The sequence below is a fragment of the Cynocephalus volans genome, chromosome 10, assembly GCF_027409185.1.
Source record: "Cynocephalus volans isolate mCynVol1 chromosome 10, mCynVol1.pri, whole genome shotgun sequence".
Classification (NCBI taxonomy): domain Eukaryota; kingdom Metazoa; phylum Chordata; class Mammalia; order Dermoptera; family Cynocephalidae; genus Cynocephalus; species Cynocephalus volans.
In genome coordinates this window covers 102814007-102832063 of record NC_084469.1, presented here as the reverse complement: position 1 = coordinate 102832063, position 18057 = coordinate 102814007, and the positions used below count along the sequence as shown (strand labels likewise).

At 52.6% G+C, this 18057-nt stretch overlaps 1 protein-coding gene across 1 annotated transcript; it reads right to left on the bottom strand.

The window, feature by feature from the left end:
* MRPL4 (mitochondrial ribosomal protein L4) lies at positions 1–6717 on the bottom strand. The gene is made up of 9 exons (XM_063112123.1): positions 6613–6717; positions 6462–6528; positions 6232–6382; positions 4483–4534; positions 3159–3276; positions 1773–1879; positions 1554–1663; positions 1397–1473; positions 1–889 (listed from the first exon to the last, which is right to left on the bottom strand). The coding sequence occupies exons 1-9, from the start codon at positions 6667–6669 to the stop codon at positions 744–746; spliced, it is 885 nt and encodes a 294-aa protein (XP_062968193.1). The 5' UTR covers positions 6670–6717; the 3' UTR covers positions 1–743.
* Positions 6718–18057: the final 11340 nt, after the last annotated feature.

The window sequence follows — 18057 nt, the reverse complement described above, 5'->3', positions numbered from 1 at the left end:
TTCGGTGTTTTTACAAATGTGTTTATTTGGTCCTTTACTGTGAGACATTTGCTTTTCTGACTCTGTGCTTTGGGAGACTGTCAGAATAAAGTCAGGTTTGGACACTGCGTCCACTTGTGGAATCAAGCCCACAATCTCAGGCTTGACAAACGGGTCCGCAAACCCTCTCGGGGACCAGAGTAAACAGTGACAATACTCAGGACGGGGAAGTGCCAGGAGCCGGTTCCTAGGAACCACTGGCGCCCACGCACCTCTGCGAGCTCATGGAGTCTGACTCACCCAGGGTAAATTAATTCTGGTCATTTCCATAAACAGCACTGAAGTCTCCTTTAAACACGACTGCCAGCCCCTCCAAGAGACAGACACTCAGCAGTGCCCAGCACCACAGAAAAGGCCCAGCACACCAAACAATTATTTGAAATGGCAATGAGCTGTTCTGTGTATCTTGATTAAAAAATAAACTTTACTTTAAAAACAAAAGAAAGAGAGAACTGGGGCGGGAGCTCATGTGAGCTCTCTGCAGAGCTGTCCTTTCTTGGTAGAGGCATCTGCTTGGCCACTCTGTGTGGCCTCGGCTTCCCAACTGGGATGAGTGGGGTCCAGGCAGCACTTCCCTTTTGCAGGGTGGGGTGGGAGGCTCCCAAATGTGCCAGGGGCACAGCCTGGCTCAGAGCAGGCGCTTTGCATGGAGAATGGTGCAGGAAGCGGGGCAGCCGATGGGCCTGGGTGGGGCAGGCCAGGACTCAAGGGAAGTCGCAGTAGGGCAGGCGGAAGGGATAAAGGGGCGTGTAGCGTGAGTCCTGCCAGAGCAGCTTGTCCTCCAGGAAGGCAACAGTGGGCAGGGTGAGGACCAGCGTCTGGTGCTTGAGCATGCTGTACACGTTCAGGCCTGGGGGGTCAGGGTGGGGAGAGGATGCAGTCAGTGCAGGGCCACCCCCCCCCAACATCTGAAGCCCCTACCCTTCCGTGAGCCTGCTACGTGCCAGGCTCTGCCCCGTGCTTGGCCAGGATTCCTACCTCACATGCCAGAGGGAGAGACACAGAGCAAATGAATAAACACGATGTAACAGAGGGAGGCCAGAGTGACTGGAGTTAGCAAAGGGAAGGGACGGGACAGGTTGTGCAGGGCCCGGTGGGCTGCAGGGAGGACTTGGGTTTTTCCCCTGAGGGAGGTGGGAGCCACAGAAGGCTGTGGGCAGAGGAGGGACATGCCCTGACTCAGGTGTTCACAGGCACCCTCTGGCTGCTGTGGAGAGAACAGGCTATAGCAAATAAGAGCTTTGACAGACGTGACCTTGGGAGGTGGTAACTCCCCAAGGTCACTTGCAAGATTTGAACAGGCCCCTGTTTCTAACAGCTGGGCCTGTACATTCACACTCTGGGGCCCCTTGCTTACCGACAGCTGGAACCAGGTTGAAGGTCTTGAGCCCAGAGGTGGCCTCCACGATGTTCTGTGGCATCTCCTCATGTGTTCTGGAACAGAGGCTGGGTGGTGAGCCCTCTAGAGGCCACAGCTCAGGCCCCCCAGCACCCGCTTGGCCCTGCACACTCACAAGTCCACTAAGAGCACAGAGTTCCCCCACCGGCGGTAGCGGGCCAGCTCTGTCAGGTACTGGGGGTCTGCGGTTGGCAGCTCCAGGGAGTCGACGATGTGCAGGTCGTCCTGGTGGGAGCAAAGGAGGATCTGAGCCCTGGGTCCACAGCACCCCTTACCCCCCACAGCCCTTACTCCAAGATCCTGGTGGCTCCCAGCGGGACCAAACGAGCAGTACCTGGGACAGCTTGACAGTCAGTGCCACCTTGAGGCCCACTGCCCGCACCTTCATAGGTAGCATGTAATAGTAACTTGTGGGGCCCCGGGGGCCATGGGCGACACCTCCTGCGGGGACACAGGTGAATGAGCAGGTGAGGGCCACTGCTGAGCCTGGAGATCAGAACTGTGCCCTGGCATGGGGGTGGTGGAGGAGACGCTGCCAGGAGCCAGACTGAACGCCAGCAGAGAGGGTGGGGCCTCAGGGGACATTCGAACAGGGACAGCCCCAGACCAGTCACTTCACCTCGCTGGACCTCAGTTTCCCCAGCTGTCAAATCCTGAGATCAGACAGTTCCTACCCCATAGTGCATGGCGAGTTACAGCGTAGAATACATAAAGCAGCACAGAGTGCGAGCTTAACTAAAGCACAAGCTGTTCAGGCTGCAATTATCAGGAGGTAAAAACTTCCAGGTCTGGAGGGGGAGGCAGGCAGGCATCAGGCACAGGCAGCAGCAGAGCAAGTGGAGTGGGTTTTGGGAGCATCAGCAGTGGATCAGGGAGATGCCAGAGTCTGGGAGCGTAGCAGAGAACAAGACGAATGCGGTCCCTGCCCTCATGCCACTCATGCTCTGGCAGGGCAGAGGCATGACCGCAGGGAATCAGGGCAGCGCAAAGGGCTGGGGAGGGTTGGCAGTGCCTGAAGGAAGACAGGGAGGGCTTCCTGAAGGAAGCGTGGCCCAGACATCAAAAAGGTGAGGGGAGGTGCCAGGTAAACGAGACGGAGTCTGAATCAGCTCTATCTGGTCAGAGCTGAGCAGCGGAGTATGAAGGGGACAAGGGGGAGGAGGTCTGCAGCTACCAGGGCCTGGAATGCCAAGGTAAGGAGCTCTGACTTCACACAAAGGTCATGGGAGCTGGGAGGTTTAGGAGGATCCCTCTGGGTGTTGGGTGAAGGGTGGGACAGGAGAGGTGAGACAGGAGGTGGGGCTCAGAGGGGCTGTGGTCATGATCTTTTTTTTTTTTTTTTTTTTTAAAGATGACCGGTAAGGGGATCTTAACCCTTGGCTTGGTGTTGTCAGCACCACGCTCTCCCAAGTGAGCTAACCGGCCATCCTTATATAGGATCCGAACCCATGGCTTTAATGTTATCAGCACCGCACTCTCCTGAGTGAGCCACGGGCCGGCCCTGTGGCCACGATCTTAAAAGAGAGGGGGTGCAGAAGGGCGGAGTGGACGACTCTCAGATCTCTGTCCCCTGTGTGGGTGGTGCGGTCCATAGGCCTGAGTCCCCAGGTAGGCTGATGAGGTGGGGGAAATGGGGCTGACACCATCCTGCCAGATATGAGCAGCAGTGTGTAAAGACACACCTTGGCCCTGCATTCACACCTCGCCTGTCCCCTCTTACCTCCTCGCCAGATTGGGGAGCGGATGCTGCCGTGCCGGGCCCGCCCGCTGCCTTTCTGCATCCAGGGCTTCCGGCCCCCGCCCCGAACCTCGGCCCTAGTCTTGGTCTTGGCATAGCTCTGTGGGCACAAAGGGAGGAGGGGGTCAAGTGCACAAGGCAGATGTCACTGCAGCTGGCAGATGCCATGCCCAGGAATAGAGCAGTGAGCTGGGCAGACCAGTCCTGCTGCTGGGGAGCCAGACAGGAGGCATACTGACTGGGGCTCTATTGGGACAAGCACAGGGTGCTTGGGGAAGGAGGGGGAAGTTAAAGAAATCAGAGTTCCCTCCCCCAGTCCAGAACCAGCCTCACAAAGGCAGGGGCTTTGCCCCTGGCACACAGCAGGTGCTCAATATTGTCAGAATGATTTTATTTTATTTTTTAAAGATGACTGGTAAGGGGATCTTAACCCTTGACTTGGTGTTGTCAGCACTATGCTCTCCCAAGTGAGCTAACCGGCAATTCCTATATAGGAATCCGAACACACGGCCTCAGTGTCATCAGCACCACGCTCTCCCAAGTGAGCCACGGGATGGCCCCCAAAAGGATTTTAATGTGGCTGCAACTGAAAGGAAGGTGGGTCATGCAACTGAAAGACGTGGCTAGAATCAGGGAAGAGGAGCGGGTGAGGGATCATGAGGGGCTTGGAATGCTGGGCAGATGACTTTATTCCTAGTGCGATCAGGAGGCAGGGAGGGAATGAGCAGGGGGAGGACTCGCTGGGCCCCTGGGTGGGCAGACAAATGGCAGGGAGACTCTGATTGATAATAGTTTTTTCCATGTTCTTGGCATAAAATCCCAACTCCTAACCATTGCTCCTGTTGACCTCTATGGAGACACTGGGTTCTGTCTGCTCTCTGCCACAGGGCCTTTGCACATGCTATTCCCAAACTGCCACCCTAACTCCACTGCCCCTATACCCGCGTAGCTTCTACTGTAGAGCTAAGGTGCAATGCCCCTTTCTCTGGGATGACTGCCCATAGTTACACATTGACAGACAAGACTCCTTGAATTATGTTCACTTCTCCCACCAGACTGTGAGCTTCATGAGGGTAGGGACCGTGTGTGTCTTGTCCACTGTTGTATCCTCTCACCTAACTTGATGCCCACGATGGTGAGTGCTCAGAAAATGCCTGAAAATGGACCCATCAGCGAATAGTTTGGGAGAGAGATGAGGCCCAAGCAGATAATCCAGAGAAAACACACCAATGGGCTTCCTCCGCCTCCTGCCCCTGAACTCCACAGGAAGCTCCTTCCCCCACCTCGCTCCACTAGCAGCACTCACGATTCTCTTGTAGTTCTTCTGCCAGATGGCAACCTGGTGCAGAATATCCAGCCTGCAGAGGGAAAGAGACATAAGAAGCCCACTTCTGCTTAAATAATGCTCCCATGGCTCCACACCCCTTTCTCTCACCTCGTCTTGCACAACCTCCAGCCAAGCTGGCTTCTCTGCAAGGTGGGGTTCAGCCTCAGGGCTTTTGCCTTGCTGGTCCCTCTGCCTGAGATACTCTTCCCCTGGCTGGCTCTTTCTCAGCTTACAGGTGTCAGCTCAAACAGTATTTCTGAAAGGAGCCCCCTTGCTAAAGAAAGAGCCGCCCCTAACTCCTCACAGGACCTTTCTTCTTTCCTACCATTATCACTTACTTATTGCCACCTCCTTTATGGACTGGTTTGCCTGTCTAGCTCTGCAACACAGTAGACACTGGTCACATGTGCCCACAGAACACCTGAAAAATGGTCAGTTTCACATTTTGAAATGGCAAAACTTTTAGATATAACAAGTTATTGAATATGTTATTCAAATAAATCTCACCTGTTTGGTTTTTTGTTTGTTTTTATTGTGGCTACTAGAAAAATTTCAGTTATCTGTGAGGCTCATATTATGTGCCTACACCGGACACAGTGGCCAGGGTAGTTTGACAGGGGTTGGCAAATTACAGCTAGTGGGCCAAATCTGGCTTGCTGCCCAGTTTTGTAAATATGCTTCATTGGGATATAGCCATGCTCGTTCGTTTACGTATTGTCCATGACTGCTTTTACACTAAAATGTAAGTAGTTGAGACAGAGACAGAATGGTCTGCAAAGCCCAAAATATTTACTATCTAGCACTTCACAGAAAAACTTTGCTGATCCCTGCTCTACACTGTAAGCAGCATTCATTCCCTGCTGTGTTCCCAACTCCTACAAAGAATCTGGCAGATGCTTCATAGATACTTATAGAATAAATATAATGTTCTGTTTTAACTTTTGTGTCACCCCCTAATACACTGGGACTCTTTAAAGGCAGGGATCAAACCACACAAGTAACAGTAATAGTAAACATTTAATAATACTTATTACATGCCAGAAATGGTGCGTAGGAGAGACAGTGCCCAAGGAGTGGGCCTGCACAGTATGAGATGCTGGCTCTATCGCTTTCAAGCTGTGTGACCTTTTGAGAAAGTTACATAACCTGTCTGTGCCTCAGTTTCTTTATGTACTAAACAAAGATAACAATACCCTTTCCTAGGGTTGCTATGAGGATCCAGTTAACTGAAATGCAAATAGGCTGTGTCAGGCCGTGGGTTTAGTCTTCTTCCTCACGGCTCATTTTTTGCAAAAACCAATTAACAGTAATCACAATCAACATTTCTATAAAACTCACTATGTGCCAAAATTAAGTCTTTTTTTTTTTTTGGTGGTTGGCGGGTATGGGGATCCGAACCCTTGACCTTGGTGTTACAAGGCTGCGCTCTAACAACCTCCTGAGGTTTGACGGAATGGGGACACTGAAGCATGAGAGGGCAGGTTTTGAACCCAGTCAATAGGGCTTCAAAGTTCTGTGTCCTTAAACCCTAGAGAATGTCACCTCTCAGTCCTCAAGTTCACACAACCTTGCGGCAGAGAAAACCATCATCCCCCTTTGACAGGTGGGGAAACGGAGACTCTAGAAATTCAGCACTTTGCCAAGGGTACGAGCCCAGGCCACCATGATTCCTGAGCTCCCGCTCCTCATCCCTCTGCCACCCAGTTCATCATTACGGCCCCCATTCACCTGGGCGCCGTGGCGAAAACCTCGGGGTGCAGGTCGGCGAGGCCCACGCGCTCCTGCTCGTAGCTCCGTAGGGACTCGACCCAGGCCTGCACCGGCCGCCGATGAGCGGGTAGCGGGAGCTCGCACTTGCGCAAGACGGGCGCCTGGAGACCTGGAGCGATGAGGCGGTCAGGGTCAAGGGTCACAGCTTCCCGTCGCCACCCCTCCTAGGGGGACCCCGGCTGCCTCACCCGCGCTCGCCACTGGCTCCGGCGTCTCCGCCGGCTGCGCTGCCTCTTCCGCCAGCGAGGTCAGGCCCTGTATGGGGCATGCGAAGATGAGAGGCGACTCCTGGACCCCAACTTTCGTCCTCCGACCCCACCTCCAGCCCCCCGGCCTCACCCGGTAGCCCGTGGGCCGAAGCCAGGCCCGCCCCCCGGCCCGGATCAACTGCAGCATCGCGGCACCTCTCCCCACGCCGCGGGAGTTCAAGATTCCCTCTGGCCGCGCCTGGCGCCTCGAGATGACGTCACGCACACAACACCGCCCACCCCACTCGATTCGGTTCTGGAAAACGGGGTGTGCAAGAGCGAGGACAGTGGCGCCCGGCCCAGCGTGCCCCCACCTCCGCCCCAGGACTAGCCCCCAGACCCCAGTTTTTACTTTTGGCTGGAGGACCCTCTGCGACAATTGGGAACGCGATTCCGCAGCAGAGAGCCCCACCTCCCCCTAAGCCTCTCCCTTTGGGTTCCGCCCCCACGAGCCCGTGCAGGAATCCAGCCAATGAGACTTCCGAGCCAAAAGGAAATGCTCCTGACTCAGCCACTGAGCGTTAAGTTTGGAAGAGTGACCCGCCCATGGCTGGGGGGGGGGGTTCTGGGGCGGGCACTTAAGGGAATACGGCCAATAACCGTTAAGCTTTGGATGTCGACCACGCCCTCCAGGCCACGCTCCCACGTAGCCCCCAAGACTCGGGGTGGCTTCTCTTAATTCCGTGGTTTTGTTTGTTTAAAGCCAGGGCTTTATGTCCCACGGAAAGCCCTCAGGATTGGGCCTGTCAGACTGTGCTCCCCGCTTAGATCCCCCAGGGTAGGGCCATGTCCCCCTGAGACCCCTCAGATTGTCTGTCCCCCCCACCCCTTCGGCCAGGGTTCTGTTCGCTCTCAGGCCTTCCAGGGCTCTCCGAGGACAGATCAAAGTTCGGAGTCCACAGATCCTGGATTGCCTCCCTCTTTTCCGACCCCCACCCCACCCCGCCCCCAAATCCACACACTCATTTTTAGGATTTTTTTTTTTTTTGCTACATTCCCCACTCGACCTCTAGGCGGCGCCAGAGCCCATAGCAGCCTTCCCTCCGCGTCCAGGGCTGTCCACTTGGAGGCCAGTGCGGACTGGACCGAGCTCAGTGGCAACGTGGTCTCCGAGCCCAGTCTCAGTCTCCTCATCTGGAAAATGGGGAAGGTTACGAGATTTTGATGAAGTGATGGAGGCAAAGCGTGCCATACGGGGTCGAAGGTGAAAACTCGATAAATAGCCAAGACGAGTGTGGGATCGGACCCTGGAGGACTTGAATGCTGTGTTACAGATGTGGGCAAGGGGCCTTGAAGAGGTGATTAAATTGTGAGGACCATTTAAAAAAAAAGATGTGGGTTTTTTGGGGGGGGTCATCTGATATATAATATTTTACGGACATTTTTGTGAAGTATTAATAAAAATTTGCAATGTGTTTCATTGCGTATTCTATCCCTGCAAGAATAACTGTCGATGTGTGTTTAAAACTCCATGTGTTTTGCTATATATATATGCAATCCCTGCATGTTGGTGTTATCAGCACCACGTTGTAACCAAATGAGCTAACCGGCCAGCCCTATTTTGCAATTTTAAAACATCTTTTAATCCTTTATTTTGCAGGGTTTTATTCATTTATGTTTTCAGTGGTAATTCACACACCTGGTAAAGAAAATTTCAAAAACTACAAAAGGATAATTAGAACAAAAGGTCTATCTCCTCCGACCTCTGCCCCCTGCCCCCCAGTTTCTCTCCCAGAAGCCACCACCATAACCAGCTGTGCGTCTCCTCCCAGAACCAATTTGCAGTTTACTATTTTACAGGCAGATTCGAAAGTTTGTCCCATGCCAGGGAGTTCAGATTTTATTTGGTGAATGATGGAACAGCACTTGGTTGCTTAATGATTCATTAGGCACCTACTGTGTACCACTGGCACAGTGGTAAATCCAGCAGACACCCTTGCGATACAGTCCAATGTAAAGGGCTGAAGGATCGGAATCGGGGAGGAGGATACACAGGGTCGGTGGGAGCCCAGAGGAGGAATTTCTAACATGGGGGTTAGGCTCTCAGAGGGGGCTTTTGAGAGCTGAGGTTTGAGGGTCTTTCAGGACTTTGTCCAGAGGAGAAAGTGTGTTTCAGGCTGAGGCATCATCAGTTGCAAAGGCCAGGAGTTGGGAAAGACTGGCGGGGGTGGCGAGTGTTGGCTGGACCTTTTTGACCACCGCATTCTTCCTTCGCTGACTCATTCATTTACACCGTCCCACCTCAGGGCCTTTGGCTGTGTTCGTCCTGCCTGGAACATACTTGTCCCAGAGCAGCACATGGCTTGCTGCTGTCATTCTCTGCTCACATGTCATGTCCTCACAGGAGCCTGCCCTGACCACCCTACTTAAAATAGCAATCTTCTGACCCCCTTATTCTAACTTATTTTTTTCATTAGTATTTATCTTCCAACATCGTATATAATTTTCTGTTTTTTAATGCTTTTTGTTTGCCTCCCCCATTACAGTGTAAACCTCCCCAGGGCAGAAATTTCCGTTTTGTTCTCTGCCATTGCCTCAGCGCTCAGCATAGTGCTTGGAACATAGCAGGTGCTCAATAAATGTTTCTTTTCTTTCTTTCTTTCTTTCTTTCTTTCTTTCTTTCTTTCTTTCTTTCTTTCTTTCTTTCTTTCTTTCTTTCTTTCTTTCTTTCTTTCTTTCTTTCTTTCTTTCTTTCTTTCTTTCTTTCCTCCCTCCCTCCCTCCCTCCCTCCCTCCCTCCCTCCCTCCCTCCCTCCCTCCCTTCCTTCCTTCCTTTTTGGTGGTTGTCTGGTATGGGGATCCATACCCTTGACCTTGGTGTTAGTAACCCTGCCCTCTAACCAACTGAGCTAACCAGCCAGCCCCAATAAATGTTTCTTGAGTGAGTTCCTGCACTCATCATCCCATTGCAGGTAACAGAAACAGAGAAAGCTCTTTGTTTGTCTCCTGGGTCTCAAGGTCTCTATCCCTCTGAGGTCACTGGGCACAAAACTTGTCCAATAAATGTTTATTTACCCAATGGCACTGGGGTCACATAGACACAGGTTCGAATCCAGAGACTGCCACTAGTCGACTGGGTGTCCTCGGGCCAGTGGTGAGCTCTTTCAGAGCTGTGCCTCCTAATCTGTAAGTTGGACACACACAAATCCTCCCCTGCTGAGCTTTCTTGAGGATCAGAGTTCTCTTTCCTTCTGCCCTCTCTCAAGATCTGTTTCCCCCACCCCAGAGGGCACCCATAAACACCTAAGTAGGATCCTGTCCTTCCTCCACTCAGAATCCTCGCTGCCTCCCGTGTAATTTAGATTAAAAGCCAAAGCTGTTTGTGGCCAGTTTGCTCAGTTGCTTAGAGCACTGCCTTGTAACAAAAAGGTCTAAGGGTTCAGATCCCAGTACCAGCCAACCACCAAAAAAAAAAAAAAAAAGTCCTCCTGCAGCCCACAAGGTCCTGTACAACCTGCCCTCAGGCCCTTTGCACTAGTCTTTCCTTCTTGCTGGCCAACTTTCCCCTGAATATCTGCATGCCCAACTCTTTCCCTTCTTTCAGGTCTTTAGTCAAAAAGATCACCTTGTCAGGGGACCCTGGGTCTAAAATCACCCTTCCCTTTCCACCCCACATTCCTCATCTGCCTCTCCTGTTTCACTTGTCTCGAAAACTTTCACCACATCCTAACAGATGATATCATGTTCTTCTTTATCCTGTTTCTCGTCTGTCCTAGAACAATTTGTTTATTTCACTGCTGGGCCCCATTGCAAAGAACAGCGCCAGGCATCCATCAGGTGCTCAACACATAGTGACTAGGGCCTGCCTGTGGCTCACTTGGGAGAGTGTGGTGCTGATAGCACCAAGGCCACAGGTTCGGATCCTATATAGGGATGGCCGGTTAGCTCACTGGCTGAGCGTGGTGCTGACAACACCAAGCCAAGGGTTGAGATCCCCTTACCGGTCACCTTTAAAAAAAAAAAATACATAGTGACTAAACAAATTAAATGCATAGGGCTGGCCGGTTGGCTCAGTTGGTTAGAGCACAGCCTTGCAACACCAAGGTCAGGGGTTCAGATCCCCGTACCAGCCAGCCACCAAAAAAAAAAAAAGAGAGAGAAATTAAGTGTATACAAAGCAGCACACCAAGAGGCTTACATTTTGACCATTTTGGCCCAAGCCTGGGTGGAGGTCAAAGGTCGATGCCACCAGCTCTCTCCTGTGGATCAAAGGCTCAATTGCAGATGACCTCTGTCCCCCGTAGTATGGAGCCAGTGTCCACCTTGAGGCCCAGAGAAGGTCTTTGCTGGCCGCGGGTATCACAGCTATGTACGGGCACACGTAAGAACCTGAAGGACCCCCCAGCAGCTGGCCTTTCCTAGCCCCTCATATCACTGTACAGGGTTTTTTCAAAGAATGGGGGTCAGGGTTGGAATATTGGATGGCAGCACCCAGGCGGGAGGTGCGGGGCATGGTGCAGTCTGATGGGGGGTGTCTAGCACACCTGGGGGAGCTGCCTACAGCGCGCCTCCCCCACCAACTGCCAAAACATCTGCTGTGTGTTTGTTTTTAGTTCTCTTTGTGGGGAACTGCTGAGCCCGGTGAGGAGAGGTGTCTCCCATCAAGGCAACCCCCCAGCCTCTGGGGATGGGGCTGATTTGCATGGATATTTTTATTCCCTTCGTTCCCTGAGCAACCACAACGTGGGGCAGAGAAAAGGCAGAGAACCAGCCCCGGAGGCAGGTGTTGGCACAGAGTCAGACATCCCTTGGGGCTTGAACCTCTGGGCAGGTCACATGGGCTCTCTGGGCCTCAGTTTCCTCCTCTGTACAATGGGGGTATAATTGTCCCTACTTCACATGCTTTGTGCCAGGCTGGAGCCCGTGTGCTCTCACATCCTTTACTAACTGCCCTACCCTCCCTGAGCAGGTAGGGCTGACCCCATGACATCTCCCTTGCCCACTGGCTGCTGGCCAGGTTCAGTCAATGGCACTGGGGGGAGATTGGAGGATGGGAGGATGGGAGGATGGAAGAAGCCCAGATATTTCCCCCCATCTCTTTTGGGCAGCATCGTGCCTTGGACATAATCTCCTGCTATGGGTTAAATGTGTTCTCCAAAGGTTCATGTTTCAGAAACTTAACCCTCATTGTGAGTGTTAAGAGGGTGGGAAATCCAGTGATGGCATTTGGGAAATGGGGGCCTTTAAGAGGTGATTAGATTGTGGAGACTGCTCTTGTGAATGGATTGATCCATTCATGGAGTAATGGGCGTGGTTCTGAAGGTGTTATGAGGAAAGTGAGCACGTGAGGTCTTTCTTGCTCAGTCCATTCTTGCTGTGTGACACTCTGCATTACCACAGGACTCTGCACCAAGACGAAGGCCCTCACCAGATGTGTTCCCTGGACCTTGGACTTCCCAGCCTCCAAATTGTAAGAAATAAATTTCATTTCTTCATAAATTACCCAGTTTTAGGTACTCTGTTATAAGCAACAAAAATGGACTAATACATCTCCTTGTATGCTAATTTTTAGGTAGTTTCTTTTTAGTTTCTTCTCTATGTAACCATATCCCTGCATTAAATTCCTTCTGTTTGAGATACTATGTTTTCCCAATTAGACCCTGACTGATGTAAGGAGTTTTTAATTGTTTCTTTAGATGCAATGAAGTCTTCCCTTTTTAGCCTGCAGTTGTGCAAGCTTCTTTCTTTCTTTCTTTCTTTTTTTTTTTTTCCTTGTTTTTTTGGCAGCCCATGCGGGTATCCAAACCCTTGACCTTGGTGTTATAACACTGTGCTCTAACTAACTGAGCTAACCGGCCAGCCCTATTGTGCAAGTTTCAACAAATATATATAGTCATGTGATCCCCAGCACAATCAAGATATAGAAAGAATCCATCACCAGAACATTCCCCCATGCTCTTCTGTAGTCAACCCCACTTTTTACCCCCAGGCCCTGACAACCACTTTCCCTAGAGTCTTGCCTTTTCCAGAGCATAGTAGAAACAGAGTCATATAGTACATAGCCTTTCGTCTTTGGCTTCTTTTCCCCATCACAATGCACTTGAAATTCATCCACGTTGTATGTATCACTAGTTTCTTCTTTCTGATCATTGAATGGTCTTCAGGAGCTGCTGCAAGCTATTGATGAGTTAATATTTGCAAAGTGCTTGGGACAGTAATGGGCACATTGTCAGCTGTTACTATGCTGGAGTGGGAGGAGGCTTGCAGGGAAGTGGGCCTCTTTGGCATTCCCCTTTCCCCTAATTGTGCATGCCTCTCTGGGCCAAAAGAGAGAGCCCACCCTTCCCGGGCTTGAAGGACTGTGATGACATTTGGTGTAGATGTGGCAGTGGCTGGCCTCCACCGGGAGCCTCCCCACCCCATCCCTGAAGCTGAGAGTGGACCCCGAGCCCTTGGAAGAGATGAGGCGGCTGCGGCTCTGCTGCCTGCCAAGATCGGCATCTGGAAAGCTTCTTTGCAGCCTGGGGCCCCTTCCCCCAGTGCTGGGCCAATGCTGAGAAAGTTGAGACCCATCTCAGACACTTCCCTCCATGCAGTTCCTCCTGCCAAATGCTGAGAGTCGTGGGTGGAAGGACAGTGGAGGCGCAGGGATGTTGGAGGACAGACCCACACCACATTGATTTGGGGGAATTTGCAATATCTGGGGTGGAGGTGGAATCGGAGGTCAGAGGGTTCCCCTCACCTGGATTATGGAGAATAATGTTCGGTGTCTCACCATTGACTGCTGCTTTCCTGCATGGTAACCAGTGCTTTCTCCTCCAACCCTCTGGGGCAGGGATGGGGGTCACTGGACAGGAACTGGGGTGAGGATTCAGGACAAACAAGAGGGCAGAGAGCCAGAGCTGCTGGGTTGAGAGGAGCTGGGTAGCTCTGGTTCAAATCCCACCACTCCTGTGTGCCTCAGTTTTCCTCATCTTTAAAGTGGGATGATGATGATGGTAACATCCCCCTCCTCAGGTTGTGAGGATTCATAGAGCCGCACCCAACGCATAGTTAGTGTCGTGTGAGTGTATGAGCATTAGCCATTATTGTTAGTGGACCTATAATTAGTGGAAGCTAGTCCAAACCTCTTCCTTTTCCTCTGTTTCCCCTGCCTGGGAGCTCTCCAAGAAAAGGACCCTGTTTCCTTCCTCTTCCACTGTTCCTCACTTGGGGGGGCCTCCCAGAACAAGGGCAGCTCTCCCCCGGATGCCCCCACACCATTAGGAAGTCCAGGACTCCAGTGTCTTCCAGTTCTCTAGCTCATTCCCTCAGCTGACCTGGTGGAGACCTTGTGTTGCCCCAGAAGCAACAGGGAGGCGGAAGAGGCCTGTTGGTGTGCCTGTGTGTCCCTGGGGACATCACCTTTGTCTGGGAGCCATGGTCCCCCTGGCAGACAGCCGGATATGTCTGTGGCCTTGACATCACCCCCCCACCCCCAGGTCCCTGGGGAGATGGCAAACTGCTGAGACAGCCGAGAAAAGTAGGGGGGGCACTTCCTCCCCAGCCTTTAGGTCTCCACTGAGAGCTAAGATTTCCGCTCTGATAGCTCCCCGGCAAGGAGAGGACCCAGTTTTCTTTGCACCTCTTCCCCTGTGGGTTGAACACCTGGTTTCTAGAGATTGCCCGGGCAACACATGTCACTTTGCAGAAGATTTGGTGAGGTTTGGTCCTAGATCCAAGTGGACCCCAAGATCTGGCCTGCCACCGAGTAGATGCTGACATGTCTGGTTCAGGAAAAGGAAAAAAGTCTAGAATGAGTAGTCACTCTTTGACTTTCTTTATCACCCCATCAAAGCCTCACTATCCTGTGTTAGAATCATGTGGTTTCTCCTCTGCCTCCTCCATCAGACTGTCAGCTTTGGATGGCAGCAACCAATGAGACGTCATCTGGGCCTAGCACAGAGCGTTAAGTATTGTATTATATGTATATGTATGTTGCCTGCAAATATGCACATGAATATGTTAATTTTTAATATTTATTTCTTTGTTAATAATTTAAATATGCTTTTTCTTTTTATTTTTTTGGTGGCTGGCTGGTAAGGGGATCTGAACCATTGACCTTGGTATAATCAGCACCATGCTCTAACCAAGTAAGCTAACCAGTCAACCCTTAAATATGCTTATTCTTAATATAAATTTTTTAATATTAATATGTTGAATAAAACATTGATCTGTTTAATAATGTTATTTATCAATATTTTTGATATTATTATTATTATTACAAGAACTATTTTATAGGGCCGGCCCGTGGCTCACTTGGGAGTGTGTGGTGCTGATAACACCAAGGCCACGGGTTCGGATCCCTATATAGGGATGGCCAGTTAGCTCTCATGGGTGAGCGTGGTGCTGACAACACCAAGTAAAGGGTTAAGATCCCCTTACTGGTCATCTTTAAAAAAAAAAAAAAAAACTATTTTATTATTAGAAGTCTGGGAACTTCTTACCTTTTATTTTTCATGACTTTGTAAATTTTTTGTAATACAAACTAAAAATTTCAAACAGTCCCCCAGGGTACACTGTGGAAAGCTGGCCCCCTTCTCCTAGTCTGCCTGGCCCCTAGTTCCCCTCCCTGAGGGTAACCGCTGTTACCAGTGTCTCGTGCCCTCTCCCAGAGATGGCCTGTGAACACGCAGGCAAATGTGTGTGTATTTATACAGTCCTTATAAATACACCCAGCAATTCAGGCGAGCAGTCTATATTGGTCTGCACTGAACTTTGTTTCAACTTAATACGTTGAAGACAAGTTATACATCAGTACACACAAGGTTACTACTTTTATTTCTTATTAGGCATAAGTAGATCAATTTTAATTTTTGTTTTCTTCTTTTTACTTGTCAGACACTCTTTACAGAATTGTAATATACATACAAGAGCATTCCTAACCGCTCCCTCCTTTTTATTGGTTACACTGCTGAGCAGCCTTGATTTTTAAATTTAATTTATTGTTGGAATAGGACATGTATGTACATGTCACAAAAGTCAAAACGTACAAAAGGATTCATGGAGTGAAAGTAGCCTTTCTTCCATCCCATCCCCCATCCCTCAGATCCTCTCTCAGGAAATCCACCAGTTTCTCCTTTCTGCAATATTGTGGATATTCTGCAGACATACGGAACATCAGCTCCACGGGGCCTAGGAGTTTGGTGTGTTTCGTTCTCTGATATATCTCCAGCCTTTAGAACAGTGTCTGACACATAGTAATGTATTTGGTAAATAAACATTAGCAGATTATATACGTACATTTCACAAATGGTACCCTCTTAAAAGGCTGTCTGTCCTGCCTGAATATAAGCTCCATGAAAGTAAGGCATTTTTTTCCCTCTTTTGTTCACTGCTGCGCTCAGTGGGTGCACCAAAAACATTTGTTGAAGGAACAAGGGGCTCGCCTACTCTGCTGTCGGGCTGCTGCTAGCACACACGGGCTCAAGTACACAAACTTCAGCAAATCAAGGTGCACTTCATTTCTGAAGCCAGGTACACAGAATTGCCCAGGGGAAGCTGAATGAGGGCAAAAGGGGGAAATTAGAAAACCCGACAGAGGGCTGGGCTCAAACTTGGGAGGCAGGCACAAGTCAGGCCTGCTGGTCCACCCCAGCGAGGGCGGGACAGCGACCTAGGAGGTAGGGCAGACTAAGTGTTTCCAGTCTCCGGGGTGAGGGGACAGCGCCTGAATTCTGGGTTCTTATCAAGGCAGAGACCAATCCTGTCTTTGAGGCAGGACGTGGCATACAGTAGGAACTTAATTATTTGTTGGATGGACACATAGTAGACACAATAATCGAATGGCTGCATTGACACATAGTAGGCGCTTCACGGCTCTTTATTAAGTAAAGAGGATCCCGAGCTCTCCCCCAACTCCAGAGTCCCAGAGATGAGCCAAGAGTGTTTCTAGAATCGGAGACGATTGTTTCAGGTGGAGGCCACCTGGCCAGGAGCGCCGTGACGTCACGGGGCTGCGTGACGTCACGCGCCGGCCGGTTCTCACGGGTGGGGGCTGGGAGGGGCCGGGCGAGAGGTGGGGGGGGCGGACAAAGGGGTCCCGCGCGCGGCCCCTGTCGGCCCCCGCGCCCGCCCCGGCCGGCCACATCTGGAATTCATTGCAGCGGCCGCCGCCGGAAAGGGGAGGAGAGGAGGGCGGGGCGAGAGGGGGGCCGAGGCGGCGGCTCTCCCCGCCCCCCGGTCCCCGGTCCCCAGCCCCGGGACGCAGCCGAGCCCGGCGGGCAGCCCCAGCCGCGGCCGCCCCGGGGACGCAGACGCCAAGGTTCCTCCGGCCAGGGCAGGGACCCGGGCCGGCCTAGCCAGGTGAGCGCGCGTGGCTAGGGGGAGGAAGAAAGGGCGAGCCCCGGTCCCCTGAGGTGGCGGGATGGGAGCTGCGGGGCCCAGCCAGGGATCCGGGACGAGCCGGGTCGCGCACGCGCCGCGCGTGTTCTTGCTGCACAGAGCGGGTGGTCACCGTGCGCCCCCTCCTCCACTCTGGCGGCCCCCACTGACTCGACCGCGAACCCCCGGACTGTGCTCACCCCCTTCCCCAGCGGCAGGAAGTTGGCGCCGAGGAGAAGGCGGAATCCGAGCGCTTTCGGCTGAGCTTTGGAGGCAGGACGGTGTGACTGAGGACCAGGGATTTGGGGAGTGTGTTTGGGGGAAGAGGACAGCACTCCTCTTGGCTGCCTCTGACTGAAACGTGGGCGCCTCGGAGCCTCCAAGCCAAGGGGCGCCCCCCCACCGGGGGAGGGCAGTCGCCCACCGCCTGCGCGTCTGGCTTTCTGCCTCAGTTTCCCGGAGTTGTTCCTCTTCTTGAGTCCCCTCGTGGGGGCGTGGCTTTGCTCTGGAAGGAAAGGGAGAGTGACTTTGTGGCTCCGACGCCTCCTCTCTCCCCTCGGGTCCGGGGATGGGGCGTAGGTGAAGGCACGCGTGGCGCGGACTCCTCATGGGCCCGCGCCCGGCAGAGCGTGGGGACTTTGCCCCCTACTCCGGCACGGTTTGACTCACCGGGGATTTCCACCCCCTCCCCCGTGTCTGTCCTTGTCAGACGCTCCGGGCGCCACGCGCTGAGCCCACCGTCCCCCGAGTGGCGCGACGCGGTGCAGCGGCTGCTGGGATCTCCCCCTCCCCCAGTCGTCCGGGAATCTGGAGGCTGGGACCTTGGCGGGACCGAGCGGAGTCCCGCTACTCCCGCTTTGAGGTGTGGGGGTCCCGCGCGTGTGGCTGTCGCGGGAGAGGGGAGGCCCAGCCCCAAAGCGAGCGAGTGTGGATACCGCGCATTCCTGGGCCAGATAAGGAGGCCGAGAGTGCGCCCAGCGCGGGGGCGGGTCCTGCTGTCGTCTCCACGGAGACACGCTGGGCTTCGCCTGGCGGGGGGCCTGCCAGCGGACCAGAGGCGTCTCCAGCCTCCTTTTCTTTTTGGGTCTGGGCTGTGTTTAGGAGCCTCCACCCTCGGGAGGCCACTGAGGTCTCATTTTTTCATTCATTCATTCATTTTGTTTTTGGCAGCTGGCTGGTATGGGATCTGAACCCCTGACCTTGGTGTTACAGGGCTGTGCTCTAACTAACTGAAC